The sequence below is a fragment of the Ceratotherium simum genome, chromosome 14 (assembly GCF_057802395.1).
Source record: "Ceratotherium simum simum isolate JZ-2026a chromosome 14, ASM5780239v1, whole genome shotgun sequence".
Classification (NCBI taxonomy): domain Eukaryota; kingdom Metazoa; phylum Chordata; class Mammalia; order Perissodactyla; family Rhinocerotidae; genus Ceratotherium; species Ceratotherium simum.
The window spans coordinates 2,649,149-2,669,592 of record NC_141913.1 but is presented as its reverse complement, the minus strand read 5'-3'; the positions used below and the strand labels follow the sequence as shown (position 1 = coordinate 2,669,592).

The following is a 20,444-nucleotide window of genomic DNA, read 5'->3' as shown; positions in this document are numbered from 1 at the left end:
AAAGGTGATCAGGAATGGGGCAGAGAGCCCGGTAGGCCTCTGTGTTCATGGCAACATTTACGTGGAATAAGGGAAAAGGTGAAGCGGTCCCCCTTTTTCCATTTAACATATGTTAGCTTCCCAATAACACGTCTCACAGCCAGATGGAAATGGATCCTGGATGAAACACCTGGTCCCTTTCTGGCAGCCCTCATGGGGCCCCACTGGCTGGCTAGATGAGTTGGGAGCACAGTACCAGGCGCCAGGCCCAGGAAGGCTGAGGAGGAGGCCTGGCGAAGAGCTCATGCTCACCTCGTACTCCTCCTTGAAGCCGTAGCCCTCGGCGCACTTCATCTGCGTGATGTGTTGAAGCAGGTCTGCCACCCGGATGGCGGGGTGCAGCTGCCCGGTCTGGTAGGGCACGTCGGCCAGCTCACGCTTCTTGTAAGTGTGGGACTGCACCAAGCTGCTGGTGTCACTGGCCATCGTGTGGGTTTCGTCTAGGAAAAGAAGGCATAGAGGAAGTGAGGGAGAACTAGCAGGATACAGCGGGGTCACTGAGGATGCTAAGAAGCTGCCGCGGACATCCCCTCAACCTACGGCTGCAATAGTCCCTACACCGGCTCAGCAAAAAGAAAAGTTAAATGTTTACAAATTTAAATGGGATTGGCAATACTGATAGGAAGGAGGCAGAAATCTCTGTTTTTACAAAGCAGTCCAAACGATATATTGTTTTCACAAAGCTACTTGATAAGAATCCTCTAGCCTTTGGGTGCTAAAGTTTAGAGAAGTTTCAGTCTGAAACTTCATCAAGGTCTGGTGCAAAACCAGCCTTGTATTCTTCCAAAGATTAGTTAACTAGTTTGTATGATGAAGTAAATAAACTCTGTACAAATGTTCTGTGAGCAAAATAAAAGTGCACAAAATGGTTTGGCTTATAAAGCTAGCAATGAAAACGTGGACTTAATATATGAAATCCAAGAAAAGCGGAAAAAGAAAAAGGAACTTTGATGAGTCACTGTGCATGCTCCAGTATCAGAAAGCTTGACAACATACTGTGGACCCACACTTCACGCATGGAATGTTCTACAAGAGCTAACATGCAAGCCAACACACAGCAGAACCAGCTGGCTTTGTCAGAATCTACAGAGAAGACACACACTCCCATTCCCTCCACACCTTCTCCAGGGGGCGAATGGGGGACTTACCATTTATTGGCACTTTTAAGAAGATACATATCAGGAGAAAAGAGGAGAAAAAGGAAACAGGGCATAAGCGATAGTACCGTGTGAATAATTCCAGGTCGTTGCTATTTTGCGCTTTAATTTTACAGTTAAGTTTCTAGTCATAGGTGGTCAGAGGGTGAAGCCTCAATTCTCCATTCATGTCAGGACAGAGGTGTTTAATTTAAGCACTAAATAACAAAAAGGAGGTTAAAATAGTATCATAATTCCTTTTCATCCCCCATGAACCAAGTAATGACTAAAGAAGTCTTATTTGTATTCAACACATTTTCTCATTTAAGTTTCTTGAACAAGTCAACCAAATTATACTACAAAATTAATGTCAAATTTTGGTCAAATAAGCCTAAAGAGGCTATATTTTAATGGAAGACTACTAGTAAATTAGATTAACTAACTGCAGAAATTGTAGCTATTAAAAATGTCTTACACAGGAAAGTGCTATTAGATTCAGAGTTCCGCGTTCCTCAGGTTAATTCATTATAATGCTGAATCCCTTTAGCCGTTTTATGATTGAGCCTGGGTCTCATCAAAAAACAATGCTGAAGTCACTTAAAATGAGACTACGAAGTCAAAACTGATTTCAGGTATAAAGAATTAAAACATACAAGAAAGGATATGTTCAATTTTTTATAAAAATTACCAGATTGCTTATCAATAGGGAATTCAGCTATGGGTATTTTTTGGGTTTGGTTTTGTTTTTCAACTGAGAAATTCAGCTCGAAAGGGGATTAATTTCCTTCAAAGGTGTTTGGTTGGCTGGGCCTGGTTTGAAACCTCCCTTCCATCTGCATTGCAAAGCACCTGGGGATGCATGGCATGAAGGTGGCACACAGTGTGTCGCTATGTTGCTGTTGCTGAAATGGCACCTGGATCACTACAAGGTGGCTAAAGACACAAAGACAAAATAAAAAAGGGTGGTAAGTGGATTTTATGATTTTTTTTTTCATTTGGATTTGCTTTGAAGTTTAGCAATTCATATGTTCCCATTTTATTAGAAGAGTCACAAATAAGCCAGGAAATTTTCACATCAGATTTGCCTACTGGCACCTGCCAAGCTCATAAAGTGGGATACGGATCCCTGCTGAAGTACTGAATCCACCGGGCTGTAGCTACTCCAGCGGAAGTTGTGTCCTCTACGCGAGTCAATGGAACATTAATTGTTCCCCCGTGCCTCTCTCCTTCTCTCAGTTTTGTACCTTTGGGGATAAACTTAATTAAATGCCCTCCATTGGGGAGTGACCTTCTACACTTCCCTAAATGGATCGTTGGGGCCTTGCACGTGGATCCCCCGCAACCTCGCAACGCTCTGATCCCAGGGCCAGGTGTTCTCCGAAGTTTCAACCCCACAGAGCTGCAACCACCATCACCACTGTATGTGTCACCCCTGCTGCATTAGGACATCTCGGCCTCATTACCAGTGTGGACATGTCTTACAGCATTTAAACACCATCGAGGCTATGGAAGAAAAGGGTGCTCTTATCTGGTACGTAGATATTGAAGAGGGAACAGGAGGCTTCTCGTGCGATATGTGTTATGGAATTGGGTCACCCACACTATTAGAAATTCTTGATTCCACAAAAATTAGTAATTAATCAGTTTCCTCTGACTTCTTAAAAAAATTATTACTGCTAAAATATATCATTTTTCATTAATTTTTTATATTTGTTAAAAAGTACCCACCGACAATTTTTTTAATTAAAAATTATGCCTAAGAGGAAATCAGAAGCTTCTCACTAACAGTTCTGATGGTTTTCTAAGAACTGAGAATTAATTCTACCTATATTCTTTAATAAACTATCTTGAATTTTCAACAAACCAGCTGAAAAATCTAGAAGTGAAATAAGTGCTATGTTTTTGAGGTGGGGGAAGTTCTATCTATCTATCTCATTTTTTTTTGCAAGAAAATGACGGAAAGGCAACCTACAGCTCCACCCATGAGGGCTGGGCACCTTAGCATGTGAGAGTAAAAGACAGAGGTGCCAGAGGATTTAAGTGCCAAGCTCCGAGTCACAACAGAACATTTCTTCTTGTCTTAATATGAATTATAATAGTACTACGCCCAAAAAGTGCCAGAGCAAGGTACAGTTTATCTTCTTTCCATGGTTTCAAGCCATAACCTCACTCATCCTTACTATACGATACACAGATTCACATTTGCAGCAAACAGTGTGGAAGGAATAGTTCCCAAGCATCGTCATTTGTTGCGTTGGTTCATATATAAGCCAGACATGATAACAGTTATTTGTCGATCTAGCTGACTTATTTTTCACAATGTGCATAATTTTTGCTACTTGAATTGTCTGTTCAATTGATTCCCTCTCGGTAAAGCCTAACAAACTTTAAAAGATGCCATTCGTGTTCATAATAACAAAGCAGCGACTTTAAAAAATATTTGTTTAATAAGCTTATCTTAATCCTGCTGTGAAATCTGAACATTTTCTTCCCTCTGACAATGCACGTCTTAGCCCTCCCCACTCACAGCTCCCCAAGGTCAGAACATCTACTACAGGAACCGAGGAATGAATGCCACAGCACACAAAGAAGTCGCAAATCTTTATCTATTGAAAGATTCTGCAAATGTCATCTGCGTGGAGATTGCATTGTTGGGTGCCTGAGATTAGCCTGTGCCCCTCACTTATGAAAAGAATAAAAATGCTGCCTTCTTTCCCTTATAGTTGGTATTAAAGAGGGGGGGCTTAGTGAGCTTTGTTTGTTAGCCTTCAAAATGATGCAAATTCAAAATTCTGGTTTATGTCCATTCTTAAACTTCTGTCTGAGTTCATTTTTCCGTCAGGCAGCAAATTTGCTTAAGCCCAACAAACACCATAAGGACAAAAAAATCACCCTCTATACAAAAATCATAACAACTCAGAGAAAGGAGAAGCACAGGGGGAAAAATTATGTTGCAAAGGTATAAACCCTTGTAAAGAGAATTAGGAAGCAGAAGTGGCACTGCTGAGGATGGAACTCTCGCTACGATGGACTGTCACACACCTTGAAGTCATTTGCTGTGCTCCTTTGAGGTAAGGTTAGTAGCAGGAAGAGAACACAGCCGGGACACACTCGGATTATTTATGCACCTCAAATGCAAGGGCAGCTCATGCCTCTTGGGTTATCACAGCCAGGTACTGCCATTTCTCCTCACCCTCTTGCACTGCACACGTGGGATTTTCCTCTTTAACTCCCCACTGGGACATTTCATGCTTTTAATGCATTCTGCCCCACTGGGCTAACATTTTATTTCATTTCTAGTGACATCTGACACCGAGTAAACCATGTGATTACAAAGGGCCATCTTGTCATTTTGCTGTTGAGAACATCAGCTCCTTTGAAATTCCACTGTGTGACAGGCACTTTGGAATGTTGGGGGTGCCCTGAGTGGCTCCAGGAGAGGTAGGGGGCCAAAACTCTATTGTAATTGTTTTTCTGTACAACATTTGGCATAATTAGAAAAATGCTACTTTTGAAATTGAAGTTTTTAGCCCTTAGCAACAAGTGAAAATAAGAAGCAGCATTTTCACTTTTATGACTGTCATACTGGACAGAATTCAGCTCTTGGAAGTACACAGCTGCATGATGACATGTAGTGTTTTTCCCTGGGATCAGAACTGACTTTTAATTCTGAACACAGAAAGGAAGAATACCGGAGCAGGGATTGTTCATTTGAACCTTTTGGCATCATTCCCAACATACATGCAGCAAACCCTTCTTATCAATGGAGACTGTTTGGAGAAAAGTCTTTTTATTATCTATGCACCTCCCCCACCCAGGCTACCCACCACCCCCGTGTCCTGCTTACAATCACTGCATCATAGGGAATTAAAACTCCAGTCTCCTACAGAGTAGCCACTGACTTTCTAAATTACTCCTGCAATCAACTGTGATAACGGGAAATGTTCTCACCTAAGATTGCAGTTGGCACAAATGGGTCTGCCATACATCACAAGCAGGTCAACGCAGAGAAAGTAAAAAGAGAAAGAACAGTAAATGACTGATGAAAGGCCTCCCAGTTTTCCCGTAGAAAGCCACAGAAAGCATCAGGTTACAACACGTCAAACATGTTAAGCTCCTAAAGCATCACGGACAGCAAAATGAGCCCTGATTGACTCTGATTGCTCAGGGGTTATGAAGAGAGGAAACAACAGAAAAATCTGTTACCTGGGTAATAGGAATTAGGCACCGATGTGCTCAGTGTATTCGTTTTCATTGTAAACGACGATGGTGAAGACACAGCTGTGAACAAGAGAAAGGTTAGTCAGCGGGTGTAGAGGGGCAACTCCTGAAGATATGGCGCTCTGCGATAACTCACAGGGACATATGCTGGCGTAGACTGAAGAAACCTCAGAGATGTACTGAAGTGTGTGTCGTAAATATCACCATTCCCCGCTGTCCCTAGGGAATTACTTGTACTTCAGAGGTCAAGCACCCTTTTATCACTTAAAAGATTTTCTTACCCCACAAATGAAGAAAACACCCCATAACCACAGCTGCCAGTTTGAATCGAGAAATTCACTGGACTGCTATTGTGACTTCTAGCCTTTGCTCATAGAAGTCTAGTATCAGGCCAAGCTGATTTTTCATAACTAAAAGTATGAGGATGTGTCTACACATGGCTTTTGGAGAATATTCTGAATGTTAATGTTTTTGTAGTTTGCTAAATCCCCTCCTTCCTCATATTTTGGATTCCCCATATTTGGATATTCCACAATGCTATGACCTGGTTTACGAAAAATAAATGTGTTGTTTCACGTGTGCTATATTTAAGGTGAAAGTTGTATGCCTACATATTGTTCTATTAGTCTTTTCAACCCTTTTAAAGATTTTATTTATTTATTTTTTCCCCCAAAGCCCCATAGGTGCACATCCTTCTAGTTGCTGTGTGTGGGACGCGGCCTCAGCATGGCCGGAGAAGCGGTGCGTCGGTGCGCGCCCGGGATCCGAACCCGGGTCGCCAGCAGCGGAGCGCGCTCACTTAACCACCAAGCCACGGGGCCGGCCCCTCAACCCTTTTAAAAATGTTCATTTTTCTTTAAAATATTTCTCTGAAATACTGAAGATTTAACTATTACATGTTCTCTCCCTGCTACGAAGCGGGAAAGTCAATCCCATCCAATTTATCTGATTCCATTGAAAGTGGGTATTTCCTATTTTTAAAATAGTTTGTTAAAAAACTCTTCAATGTCTTAATTGATTAGTGCTTTAAAAACACTTCAATTTCATTAAAGTGTAAGGATAAATGATTTGAATGTGCTCAAGTGCTCAAGTTGGTTAAATGTAAGCCTAAATCTTAACTCCTCTGAGGTAGATATATGATGTACTAGGTGCTGGGTTCCTGATCAGGCCACTAATACTCCATTACATCATTGTGTTACAGGAGCCATCACAAGATCCCTGTGGATATTGTAGGTTAGCTTTATTCTGACGACATGGGAAAATATTTTAGCTCTCTTGGAGCAGTTCCTTTAGGACAGTGTTTTTATCTGTGTTTATATTTTAAAGTGTAGAATTAGTAAATAACAAAACAAGAACCAGAACCCGGGCTGCCTGTCATTTATAAGACACTTTTCTGAAATAGAGAAGTATCACATTTGTAATGCACGTTTATGGTAAGCTGCCAGGAAAAAAGAGAGAAATTGATGAAAATAAGAAGAAAAAACCTGAGTACCTATAAAACATGTTAGGGTCAGCGAGAATAATGCCTATTACCTGCAGATATTTTTATGTGGTTGGTAAAATGTGCAAAGCAGATACAAAATAACTATATTTATTTTTACCTTTAAAAAAAGATATTTACATTTGTCTTTTAGTATAAAAATTAAACTCATTCCCCCATACATATCTATTTTCCCCTTTTTATGTACAATTCCCATTTGCTTTGGTGGACAGGTGATTCCCCATTCTCATAAATGTGCTCGTGCTTATTTCTAATTTAGAAAAGTAGCTATAAAAGTAGCTTTTATAAAAGCTACTCACCTCCCAACTGCCAGCAATTTCTCCCAACCCTAAAAGATCTCAAACATACCCAGACCTGTCATAGGTTTGGGGCTGGAAGCCTAGTGGTCCAATGAACACTTTTCTTGCATGTTTCCTCCCCCAGTGAACTGCTCTCTTATTTCCCAGGCATTAAGAGAGTATTACGATAAAGTTTACCATTGGGGTCACTCTTGATGGATAGGATTTGATGGAACTACTCACTGCTCAAAGAGTGGGAGGAAAATGGAATGCCCGCTGCTGCTGCTTCTACAGGCTTGACTGATGGGAGGCAGACCATGATGCCCAACGGCAGATGAGCCATGGAAGCTGGCGCCGGCCTCCACAGCAGTCCTCTGCGATGGGCACTTGTGCATTTCCAGAGATACATGCACTTTTTAAAAAGTAACTCCAAAATACATTTCCCGTCCAGAGGCAAATATCCCGTTGTTCAAACTTCAAAAGCCTAGAAATTACTAATGCAAGTTTCTGCTTTTGGGGCAGGTAATTCCAAGTAAATTTATTTGTGAGGAATTTTACCATGAAATACAAAATTTGGAACATTAATGGGTTATCTTGGAAAGTGAGAACATATATCCAGTGGTCCCTTTCAGACTAACGTTCAAGAGATAACTGCTACTACAAAATTCTAACCTTGTCTGTGGTGGGAAGGACTCCTATCACCCCAGCCCACAACAAATGGATCATAATTGCTTTATTTTGGTAGTTAAATGCAATATATATATATGCATTATATATATTTATTTATATATATATAATATACTATTATATTTAATATATATATAAGGCATATATATATACCTTTTTAATGAAAAATATAATATTTGCTACAAAAAAGCAGAGAAAATTCTATGAAAAAATGCGATGTTGTTTGTGGTATCCTGAAGCACCATAGACTCTCACCTACACTGAAAATGATGTGAAAAAAGAAAGAACAAGGACCAAGGGAGAGGAGTGCTGTCCTGCTCCCCACGGTCGAAGCCGTGTCTCCCTGTGTGTGAACTCCCACTCCACTGGGCCAGGTGTGCTTGTAAAATAAACAAATGGGATCAGGTGGACAACTGTCACCACTATAAAGTGGCTCTAAGTGGGATCAGGTGGACAACTGTAGCCACTATAAACAGAAAGAAGCAGCTTTTCTACGAACCTTGCTGAAGGTAGGAGAAAGGCAAGGTGCAAGAGAAAGGCACATGCATTGACCACGTAGTGATCGGAGAAAGGAGGAGTGGACGGGGCCAGGCTGCAGAATCAAAACTGGCCAAATCGCTGGTCAGGACATGAGCAGACACTGTGTGCACTGGTATCAGCCCTCTTCCCCCAGAGACAGATTTCTGTGTTTCTCACAGTCAGAGGCCCCAAGCCTTTACACTTTTTCATTAGTGATGGTGATGGCTGTACTTTTATTCCATCCTCATGCTGACCAACATCCTGATTATGCAGCCGGGATGAGCAGCAGCTTGTGGGCATGGATTTCACACGGTAAAGAAACCTCTGACATTGAACCCAGGGCCGTGAACCACAGAGTCAGGCCACATCAGGGATTTACATCTGGTCTCTGAGAAGATCCCCAGGGATACAAGAACCACTCTTTCCATACTTCATAAAATCAATGTAACTTCCCAAAATAATGCCTTGTACCTGGATACAGGTGGTGGTATGGGAAGGAATTAGCTCAGCTCAGTTTACCCACCTGGCGGGAAATATAAGATCTGTGAAGCAGGAATACAGTTTAACTTATTAATTGCCACTAATAGCCCTATAATAAAGGCAGAACCTGTCAGCCAAACAACTAAACAATTAACTTGTTACTGCCATTTAGTGAACTGTTTTATAACAGGCTTCCCTTGTGGAGTTCCCCACCTGGCTAGCTTACAGATAGGATCTAAACAACAAAAAGGATGCGGAGAAGCAGGTGCCTTCCTCTTCAAGAGGAGAGAAGCCTTCACGTCCTTGCTCTCTAAGTCTCTACAGACACAACTGTGGCTTTCTATGTTCTCAGATCTGGCCCTATCACCTTTGCAACATCATCTCTCCTAAGCAACCCATGGCACACAGATAAGTTTTCAGGGTCGTTTAAAGGGACTGGAGAAACCAATAGGGCATAAGAATTCCTTAGGGAGTTTTTTTGCTTTGTAATCCCCCAGTACTATTTGGAATCCTGGAAAACCAGAGAGATGTATCAGAATCCAGGAAACGGGTGCACTTACATCTTCCATTCAGATTGTGCGTGTCCATGAAGGAGAAGGCCTCATCGCAGTTGGTGCCTTGCTCGGCATAGCTCTTGTCCATTGAGTTCACCATCACGGTCATCTCCTGTCGGGTGCTGCTCATCGTCTCCTTCCGCTTCTTGGCTAGTTTCCTTAGGACAAAGAGTTCATTATATAGACACACATGTGAAAGGAAAATGGGGCACTGGCATGTGTACTGACCAACGATCAGAAATAACTTCTATTGAATTAATCACATTCATCCATAACACTGATTTATGGTGCCTTCTGGATGTTGGGTTCTCTCCCAACTGCAGAGACACAGAGATGAAAAACATCCACTGCCTATCCTCAAAAAACCCACTGTGATATTAGCCTAAAACATCACTTTCTTTTTCTCCTACTAAAAGCTAAATTAAAACAGCCAACAGCCCTACTACAATGCAGTCATAATCTATTTACTGATATGCTTCTAGAATTACTAACGTTTTACTAAATTATTTTCTACATTGCCATATTCAGTGTCAAAGAGTAAATCCCCCTAGTAAATATTTGCCAAACAAAACTGAAATCATCCAAGGATGAATCTAAGAAGTATATTGTAGAACTAAAGAGCAAAACTAGGCGGGCAGTGAAGATAGTCTAATTGCAGTGCGTGCATACAGGGAGCAGGTTGTGACACAAAGCCTACACAGGACAAGGAGCTCAGGCATCAGGAGCCCCAGAGGGCAAATCCTGAATGCTCAGATGGTGATGACATTGGACCAAATCCCAAATGAACCCAAATTAGTTCCCCATCTAGGCTGGTCAACAGAGCAGAAGGTGAAAAAAATGTCAAGTTGTTGGCTTCCCTGGAAAGTTAAGCCAAGGGGTAAGTCCCCATGTTCCCTCCCTCAGTGGAAGAGAATGCAAAAAGGCCGAGGAAGGCAGAGATCTCCGATTCTTTTGGAGACAGTTTAATCCTGGCCTCTGGATCCTGCTCATTGACCACCAAAAGCTCATAATTTAAGCTTACAGATACCTTGAAGTTACAGTTACCCGGACAAGAGTCATAAAAACCTAAGGGAAATTGACATACAAATAAACAGATGAAACAAATTTTTACAGGTTTTACTACCAGAGGTTGTTTTATGCACCCAAGACAGACAAGAACAGAATTAGAGATGCTTAAGAAGAAAGTATAAAGTGAGAAGGTTTAAGAAGACCATAGTGCCATAATACCAAAAATATTATGTCCTAAAATATTCTAATTCTGCTTAAGCACCTAGCAGCGTTTACGAGAGAAAATGGCATCTCTAGTAAATCATCTTGACTCTGATTGACCTAGGACATAGCAGAATTTAAAATGAGCCCCATAATCAAAATCACCCCCATATTAGGTGATTGCTAATGCAACGGAAGGCACTGACAACATTAGACCATATGAATAATCTTTATTATCATTCCCAAATGCCACATAATCCAAATGCTTTCTTGCCTGTAGTTGTAATAATCTTTTAATTTCATACTTTGAAGGCAGAACAGTTTCATTAATAAGTTGCCCTTTTTATTGCTACAAGTTGTCGCAAAAAAGATACATTTTTAAACAGAAAACTGAAAATCATCTATAACTTCTATGACAGTGTTAAAGTTGTAAAGATTTTGAAAAATAAGCCAGCGTGGCTCCTCTGGCGCTGGCATTCCTCTCTCACCAGCATGCAGACCATGATCGCCCTCTCAGAGCCCCTTTTCCGTGCTAGTCCGAGAGCCAGAAGTTGGGCCTGGATGCTCTCCGCAGGTGTTCTGGACCCAGGCAGCATCAGGGTTAAGCTCCACGGCCACGGTTACAATAACACCTCTTCTCTCCACTTCTGAATCTGCCAGCTCATTGGAAAAGCATTCTCAGGCCAGGTCTCCACAGGAACAGTGAAGTGGAGAACCGAGATAATTAGCTCCATAATTCAGGCAAAAGGTCCCCTTTTTGCCAAAATTTCTTTGATATGCTTTGGACTGATTTATGCAGACAATTGCCTCAATATTCTCTTTCATTCTGCCTATGAAGAAAGGCATACTCAAGTTCACCAGACTTCTCCTTTGTCTCTTCTTGCTTGTATTCCTCTAATCCTTACAGATAAGGAAACGACAGTGAATGTGCTCCTGGCATTGTTGGTGGTGGGAGGTAGTGGTGGACGAGGGGTATGTGTGCACCAATAAAAGCTAGGCTTGTACTAGAAAAGACATTTCTCCTTTCTAATCCTCCAGATGCGTGAACTAATTTCAGTGACATCAAGTTATACACTTCATTAGTGCTCTTCTTAAGCACAAAAGAAGCCCATCAAAGATTTGTGAGAGCCTGCTCAAACCAAAGAGGTCCAGTCAGAGACCCACAGCTTTAAGCTCGCATCCATTAAGCACATACTCTTTGTCCATGAACCTTCTTCCAAACCCAGCTCACAACGTCCTCAGCAAGCCTTCCTGAGTTACCATTACCCCTTAACCACATTTTTAGTCTCATCAGATGTCACAAACACAAATGTCTCACCAGGCCCAGGCAGGTAACATAAGTGACTAAAATAGGTATAATAGAATAAGGAGTGGTGGAGACTGGAGAAATAGAAGGGGAGACAGCCACTCGGCTCCAACAGATTGATGCCCATGGAGTTCCCAGACACTGTAAATTTCAGAACCAGAGATCCAGATTTTAGGTAAACTCTTAATTTTTAAGTCTTGCCAAATAATTCAAATTAAAAAGTAAAATGCAGGGGCCGGCCCCGTGGCTTAGTGGTTAAGTGTGCATGCTCTGCTGCTGGCGGCCCGGGTTCGGATCCCGGGCGTGCACCGACGCACCGCTTCTCCGGCCATGCTGAGGCCACGTCCCACATACAGCAACTAGAAGTATGTGCAGCTATGACATACAACTATCTACTGGGGCTTTGGGGGAAAAATAAATAAATAAATAAAATTATAAAAAAAATAAATAAAAATAAAATGCAAACAAACCATGTGTGTGGGCACTTCTGTTCTCCATTAATAATAGCACTTAGACATAACTGTCTTGGAATGGAAGGGAGTGGAAACTAACATATAGGGCACAACTACTGTATGACAGGACTCTACAAGTGTTACCTCATGTAATCCCTTAACCTTACAGGAGTTATCCTTACTTCCTACTTTACAGATGAGGGAACTGAGTCTCAGAGAAGTTAAGTAACTTGTCCAAATGATAGAGGTGGGATTGCACCCAGATCTCTCTGATTCCAAAGATACTCACTCTAGAACAATGTGTTGTCTCTTGTAAGGTATGTGTTAATTTATATTTCCTTACAAGTTATATAATAATTATCACAAAATTGCTTTCAATTGAATACTTTATCACTTCAAAACTAAATATTATGCTTTGAAAAAGCAGGATTAATTTACTTGCACCTAATCAATGCTTTGTTGTTGTTAGTGCTGTTGAGTCGATTCCAACTTCTAGTGACCCTGTGTACAGCAGAGTGGAACCCTGCCTTGTCTTTTTTTGTGCCATCCTCTCACCTTCCAGTGCTATATCAGGCAACGCTCTGCTGCTATTCATAGGGTTTTCATGGCCAATTATTTTGGAAGTGGGTGGCCAGGTCCTTCACCCTAGTCCGACTTAGTCTGGAAGTTCCACTGAAATCTGTCCAGCACGGGTGACCCTGCTAGTATCTGAAATACTGGTGGCATTGCTTTCAGTATCACAGCAATACAGTGGCCACAGTATGACAACAGACAGACGGGTAGTGTGGAATAAACCTGGGCCATGGCGGTGAGAGTGCCGAATCTTAACCACTAGACCATCAGTCAGTGCTTTACACAAATCAATATGCTTTTCAATTGAATTAATCATTGTTATACCAAAGTATTAGCAAGGAGAGTTTTTCTCCAACCTACTTATCAGAAGTAGCTTGCTTGGCCATGGAGGTTGTGAATTGTTGCTTGGGATTTTCCTTTGTTCTTATACACAGCTAAATGCTATAGTCTATAATTATGGAAGGTTGAGGAAGGTTAGATTTAGAATTGAGGCTTGGGAATGACTCTGGATAAATTATTTCTCTTTTTCTCTGCTTCTTTTTTGGGCTTTGTGTTTCAGACCTGTGTATTGTTTTTCAAATGAAAATTGAAAACTGTAGAAAACTTTTGTGAACTCAATGAAATAAAATGTTTTGTGCAGGAAAACGCCCAAAGTAGAAGCAATTTTCTTTGTAATCTTATCTAAAGACAGAAGCAAATTTATTTTCAATTTTCATTTTTAACAAATGGTTTGCCTGAAATATTTTAATCTCTAATATCCAAACATGGACTGCATAAATAGCAAAGGCCCTCAGTAATAATAATAATAAAAATTCCTACTGACATCTAAAAATGGATCATAAAAAATTAGAGAGAAGACTTCCAGTTGATGTACAGCATGTAAGGAGCTTGGAAGTCATCACTCTGTCCTAACCATAAGCCAAAAGATGAAAAAACTAAAACCCAGCAACTCTTCTTAGCTTTGTCAGATAATTGAGGTCACAAGGAAAACTGCTGCCCCCCAAATTATAGACACAAACAGGCAGATACAGAGAATCACAACTCACTAGAGCAGAAACCCATGAGAAGAAGTCTCTGTAGAGCCAGCACCAGGGTAGGAAAGCCTAAACTGTAATTGGTGAATTACTGGAGGCTCAGCATGGACAAGTCTGAGACTTAAAAAGTCCAGAGGGGTCCAGTGTTAGGCGGACTCCCACACTTTTGTGAGTTTTACCTCTAGGAGCCCTACCAGGTCCTCACAGTAAAGATGAGAGAAAAAAATCTCTTCCGGCTTCTGACAGGAGGCGGCGGAAAGCAGTCACCTGAAATATACTAAGAGCATTTTGTGCTTCTTAAAGAGCTTGTCCTCAAAAACACTATTTTACTAGAGCCTAACCTGCTGAAGTTTTATCAGAGCCTAACCAATCTGGGAGAAGGGAAATACCCAACTCTAGCTCCCTCCAGCCATCCTGTCCCATTCAAGGGGGCTACTGAGAAGCATTTGTGAAGGTCACAGCCCAGGGGTACAAGTTCACTAAAAGAATGAGACCTAATCATAGGGCTAAAGAATGCCTTCCTTTCCCTCAACACCTTACAATCACATTACTGAAGATCTATTTACAGCAGTTCCTTTTACCCAGTATATCAAATCTGGATGTAAATAAAAAATTACAAGGCATACTCAACGGCAAAAAACACAGTTTGAAAAGACAAAGCAAGCATTAGAATGAGACCCAGACATGGCAGGGATGTTGGAATTATCAGACTGGGAATTTAAAATAACTATGATTAATATGCTAAAGGCTCTAATGGAAAAAGTAGATAACATGTAAGAACAGATGGATAATGTAAGCAGAGAGAAATATTAAGAAAGAATCAGAAAGAAATGCTACAGATCAAAAATACTCTAACAAAAATGAAGAATGCCTTTGATGGGTTCATTTATTAGGAGAGTGGATATGGCTGAGGAAAGAACCTTTAAGCTTGAAGATATGACCATAGAAACTTCTAAAACTGAAAAGCAAAGAAAGAAAAAGACTGAAAAACAAAAGAACGGAATACCCCAAATCCGTGGGACAACTCCAAAAGGAGTAATATGTGTGCAGTGAGAAACCAAAAGGAGAAGAAAGAGAGAAAGAAATAGAAGCAATATTTGAAGCAATAGTGACTGAGAACTTCCCCCAAATGAATGTCAGATATCAAAACTTGGATTCAAGAAGCTCAGAGAACACCAAGAGGGATAAATGCCAAAGTATCTACACCTAGGCATATTATATTCAAGTTTCAAGTTTCAGAAAGTCAAAGATTAAAAAAAAAAATGAGGGGCTGGCCCAGTGGCATAGTAGTTATGTTCGCACGCTCCGCTTCGGTGGCCTGGGGTTCACAGGTTCGGATCCTGGGCACAGACCTAGGCACTGCTCACCAAGCCATGCTGAGGCGGCATCCCACATATAAAGTAGAGGAAGATGGGCATGGACGTTAGCCCAGGGCCAATCTTCCTCAGGAAAAAAAAAAAAAGAGGAAGGATTAGCAGCAGATGTTAGCTCGGGGCTAATCTTCCTCAGCAAAAAAAAAAAAAAGAAAAAAAATTCTTTAAAGAAGCTAGAGGAAAAAACACCCTACCTATAGAGGAGCAAAGATAAGAATTAAATCTGACTTCTCAGAAACCATACAAGCAAGAAGAGAGTGGAGTGAAATCTCTTAACTGTTGAAAGAAAAACTCCACCAACCTAGAATTCTGTACTCTGTGAAATTAGCCTTCAAAAGTAAAGAAAAAATAAAGACTTTCTCAGGCAAAAATTGAGGAAATTTGTTGCCAGTAGACCTGCTTTGTAAGAAATGTCAAAAGACGTTCTTCAGAAAGAAGCAAAACAATATAGGTCAGAAACTCAAATCTATATGAAGAAAGGAAAAGCATTAGAGAAGGAATAAATGAAAGTAAATTAATTTTCATTTTTCTTATTCTTAGTTGATCTAGCAGATAAAAGTTTGTTCAAAACAATATATTCAATGATTATAGTTTATGTATAAGTGAAATGAATGACAGCAATGATACAAGGGACAGGAGGGAGGAATTAGGAATATTTTGTTGTTATAAAGTATTTACACTATCTTTGATGCAGTACAGTGTTATTTGAAAGTGGATTTGGATTAGTTGTAAATGTATATTGCTAATTCTAGGGCAACACCAAAAACAGTAAAAAAGCAACTAAGAAAGGAGAAAATAGAATAATATAAAACACTTGATTAAAACCACAAAGGCAGAAAAATAATGGAAGACAAAAATAGGAACAAAAAAATATGAGCAACAATAGAAAACAGTAAAAAATATAGTAGAATGTAATCCGACTATATAAATAATCACTTTAAATGTCAATGGTCTAAATACACCAATTAAAAGACAGATTGTCGGGGGCCGGCCAGGTGGCATAGCAGTTAAGGGCGCACTCTCCACTTTGGCGGCCCGGAGTTCGCAGGTTTGGATCCTGGGCGCACACCGATGCACTGCTTGTCAAGCCATGCCGTGGCAGCATCCCATATAAAGTAGAGGAAGATGGGCACAGCAAAAAGAGGAGGATTGGCATCGGATGTTAGCTCAGGGCTGATCTTCCTCACAAAAAAAAAAAAAAGATTGTCAGAGTGGATCACAAAACAAGACTTAACTAATATGTCATCTACAAGAAACCCACTTTAAAAATAAAGATATATATAGATTAAAAGTAAAGGGATGGAGAAAGATATACCATGCTAATATTAATCAAAAGAAAGTGGGAGTAGCTATATTAATTACAGGCAGAGCAGATGTCAGAGTAAGGGAAGTTATCAGAGGTAAAGAAAGGCATTACATAATGATAAAGCGGTCAATTCTCCAAGAAGACTTAACAATCCTTGTGTGTATATACCCAACAACAGAGCATCAAACTATGTGAGGTAAAAACTGATAGAACTGCAGGGAGAAACAGATGAATCTACTATTATAGTTGGAGACTTCAACATCCCTCTATCAGTAATGGACAGATCCATAACGCAGAAAATTAGTAAGGACATAGTTGAACACAACAACATCGTCAATCAACTTGCTATAACTGACATCTATAGAATACTTCATCTGACAATACTAGAACACACATTCTTCTCAAGTTCAGAGAGAACATTCACAAAGATAGACCACATTCTCGACCATAAAACACACCTTAATAAATTCAAAAGAACAGAAATTATGCAGTGTATGCTCTCAGACCACAATGGAATTAAACTAAAAATCCTAAGAGAAAGATGGCTGGAAAAATCTCACAATATATGGAGATGAAACAGCATACCTCTTAACACATGGGACAAAGAAGAAATCCCAGGAGAAATTTTAAAACTATTTTAAACTACATGAAAATAACACAACTTATCAGAATTTGTGGGATGCAGCAAAAGCAAGGCTTAGAGGGAAATTTATGGCACTGAATACAAAAATTAGAAAGGAATAAAGATCTAAAATCAATAATCTAAGCTTCCATCTAAAGAAAAAGAAGAGTAAATTAAATCCAAAGTAAACAGAAGAAAAGAAATAATAAAAATTAGAGCAGAAATCACTAAAATTGAAAACAGGAAATCAATAGAGAAAATCAATGAAACCAAAAGCTGGTTCTTTGAAAAATTCAATAAAATTGATAAGCCTTTCACTAGGCTATCGAAGAAAAAAAGAGAGAAGACACACATTACTAAAATCAAAAATGAAAGAGAGGACATCACTACAGACCCCATGGGCATAAAAAGGATAATAAAGAAATGCTATAAACTATTCTATGACTACAATTTGATAACCTAGATGAAACAGACTAATTCCTTGAAAGACATAATCTGTCAAAAGTCACACAAATAAAAACAGACAATATGAACAGGTCTATTTTTATTAAAAAAATACTTAATAACCTTCCAAAAACAGAAAGCACTAGGCCTAGATGGGTTCACTGGTACATTCTACCAAATATTTCAGGAAGATATTACACCAGTGCTCTACAATCTCTTCCAGAAGAGAGAAACAGTACGGCTACTTCCTAACTCATTTTATGAGGTCAGCTTTATCCTAAGACAAAACTCAGACAAAGAGATTACAAGAACAGGAAACTATAGCCAATATCATTCATGAACATAGAGGTAAAAATCCTCAACAAAATATGAGCAAATTGAATCCAACAATGTATAAAAAGAATTATACATTATGACCAAGTGGGATTTATTCAAGGTATGCAAGGCTCGTTCAACATTCAAACATCAATTAATGTAATACATCACACCTACAGGCTAAAGAAGAAGAATCACGTGACGATATCAATAGATGCAGAAAAAACATGAAACAAAATCCAGCAACCATTCATGATAAAAAACTCTCAGCAAACTAGAAATAGAGGGAGAATTTCCCCAACTTGATAAAGAATATCAATTAAAAAACCTACATCTAATATCATATTTAATGGTGGGAAACTAAAAGCTTTCCTGCTAAGATTAGGGACAAGGCAAGGATGTCCCCTCTCACTATTCCTTTTCAATATTATACTGGAAGTCCTAGCTAATGCAATAAGACAAGAAAAGGAAATAAAATGTATACCATTTGGGAAGGAAGAAATAAAACTCTCTTTGTTTGCAGATGACATGATTGTCTATTTAGAAAATACCAGCTGCGGTATATAGGAGTGGAATTTTAAATTAAAAACACAATACCATTTACATTAGCACCCCCAAAATGAACTACTTAGGTATAAATTTAACAAATATGTATAAAATCTGCATGAGGAAAACTAAAAAATTCTGATGAAAGAAATCAAAGAAGAACAAAATAAATGGAGAGGTAATCCAAGTTCATGGATAGGAAGACTCAATATTATCAAGATATCATTTCTTACCAACTTGATATATGGATTCAATGTATCCCAATTAAAATTTTAGCAGGTTATTTTGTGGATATCAACAAACTGATTCTAAAGCTTATACGGAGAGGCAAAAGACCTAGAATAGCCAACACAATGTTGATGGAGGAAAACATGCTTGGAGGACTGATACTACACAACTTCAGGACTTCCTATAAAGCTAAGATAATCAAGACAGTGAAGTATTGGTGAAAGAACAGACAAATAGGTCAATGGGACTGATTAGATAGCCCAGAAAGAGACACATACAAATACAGTCAACTGATCTCTGACAAAGAAAAGGCAATACAATGGAGAAAAGACAGTCTTTTCAACAAATGGTGCTAGAACGACTGGACATCCACATGCAAAAAATGAATCTTGGCACAGACTTTACACCTTTCATAAAAATTAACTCAAAGTGGATCATGTACTTAAATGTGAAATGTAAAACACATCAACTAGAAGATAACAAAGAAGAAAATCTAGATGACCTGGTGTTTGGCAATGACTTTTCATATAAAACACCAAAGGCATGTCCTCATTGAATGAAATAATTGGTAAGCTAGATTTCATTAAAATCAGAAATTTCTGCTCTGTGAAAGACACTGTCAAGAAATGATAGAACGAGTCACAGACTGAGTGAAAATATTTGCAAAAGACACATCTAATAAAGGACTGTTATCCAAAATATACAAAGAACTCTTAAAATTCAACAATAAAAAAACAAACAACCTGATTAAAAAATGGGGAAGAGCGCTTAACAAATACCTCACCAAAGAAGATATATAGATGGTAAATAAGCATATGAAAAGATGCTTCACATCACTTGTCATGAGGGAAGTGCAAATTAAAGTAATAAGATACCATTACGCACCTATTCAAATGGCCCAAATCCAGAACACTGACAACACTAAACGCTGGCAAGGATGTACAGCAACAGGAACACTCATACATTGCTGGTGGGAAGGTAAAGTGATACAGCCACTTTGGAGGACAGTTTGGCAGTTTCTTACAAAACTAAACATACTCCTACCACGTGATCCAGCAATCGTGCTCCTTGGTATTTACCCAAAGGAGTTGAAAACTATGTCCAGACAAAAACCTGCACATGGATGTTTATATTTGCTTTATTTATAATTGCACAAACGTGAAAGCATCCAAGATGTCCTTCAATAGGTGAATGGATAAATAAACTGTGGTGTATCCCAACAATGGAATATTATTCAGTGCTAAAAAGAAATGAGCTATCAAGCCATGGAGGAACCTTAAATGCATATTACTAAGTGAAAGAAGCCAATCTGAAAAGGCTACATACAGTATGATACCAACTATACGACATTTTGGAAAAGGCAAAACTATGGAGACAGTAAAAAGATCAGTGGTTGCCCGGGGTTGGTGGGGAAGGAGGGATGACTAACCAGGGCACAGAGGATTTTTAGGGCAGTGAAACTATTCTGTATGATACTTTAATGGTGGATACACGTCATTATACAGCTGCTAAAAACCGTAATGTGTACAACACCAACATTGAACCTTAATGTAAGCTATGAACTTTGGGTCATGATGTGTCAATGTAGATTCATCAGTTGTAACAAATGTACCACGCTGAT

At 39.5% G+C, this 20,444-nt stretch overlaps 1 protein-coding gene across 2 annotated transcripts in view; it reads right to left on the bottom strand.

The window, feature by feature from the left end:
* PTPRM (protein tyrosine phosphatase receptor type M) overlaps nucleotides 1-20,444 on the bottom strand; it is a 771,664-nt gene that overhangs the window by 142,593 nt on the left and 608,627 nt on the right. The window contains exons 15-18 of one of the 2 annotated variants that reach the window (XM_087438889.1): nucleotides 9,422-9,573; nucleotides 5,382-5,456; nucleotides 5,127-5,153; nucleotides 292-479 (exon numbers count right to left, since the gene is read on the bottom strand). In XM_087438889.1, coding sequence (XP_087295015.1) covers nucleotides 292-479; nucleotides 5,127-5,153; nucleotides 5,382-5,456; nucleotides 9,422-9,573 — 442 coding nt within the window. The remainder of the gene's footprint in view (nucleotides 1-291; nucleotides 480-5,126; nucleotides 5,154-5,381; nucleotides 5,457-9,421; nucleotides 9,574-20,444) is intronic. The other variant, XM_004421085.3, reaches the window with a different exon arrangement.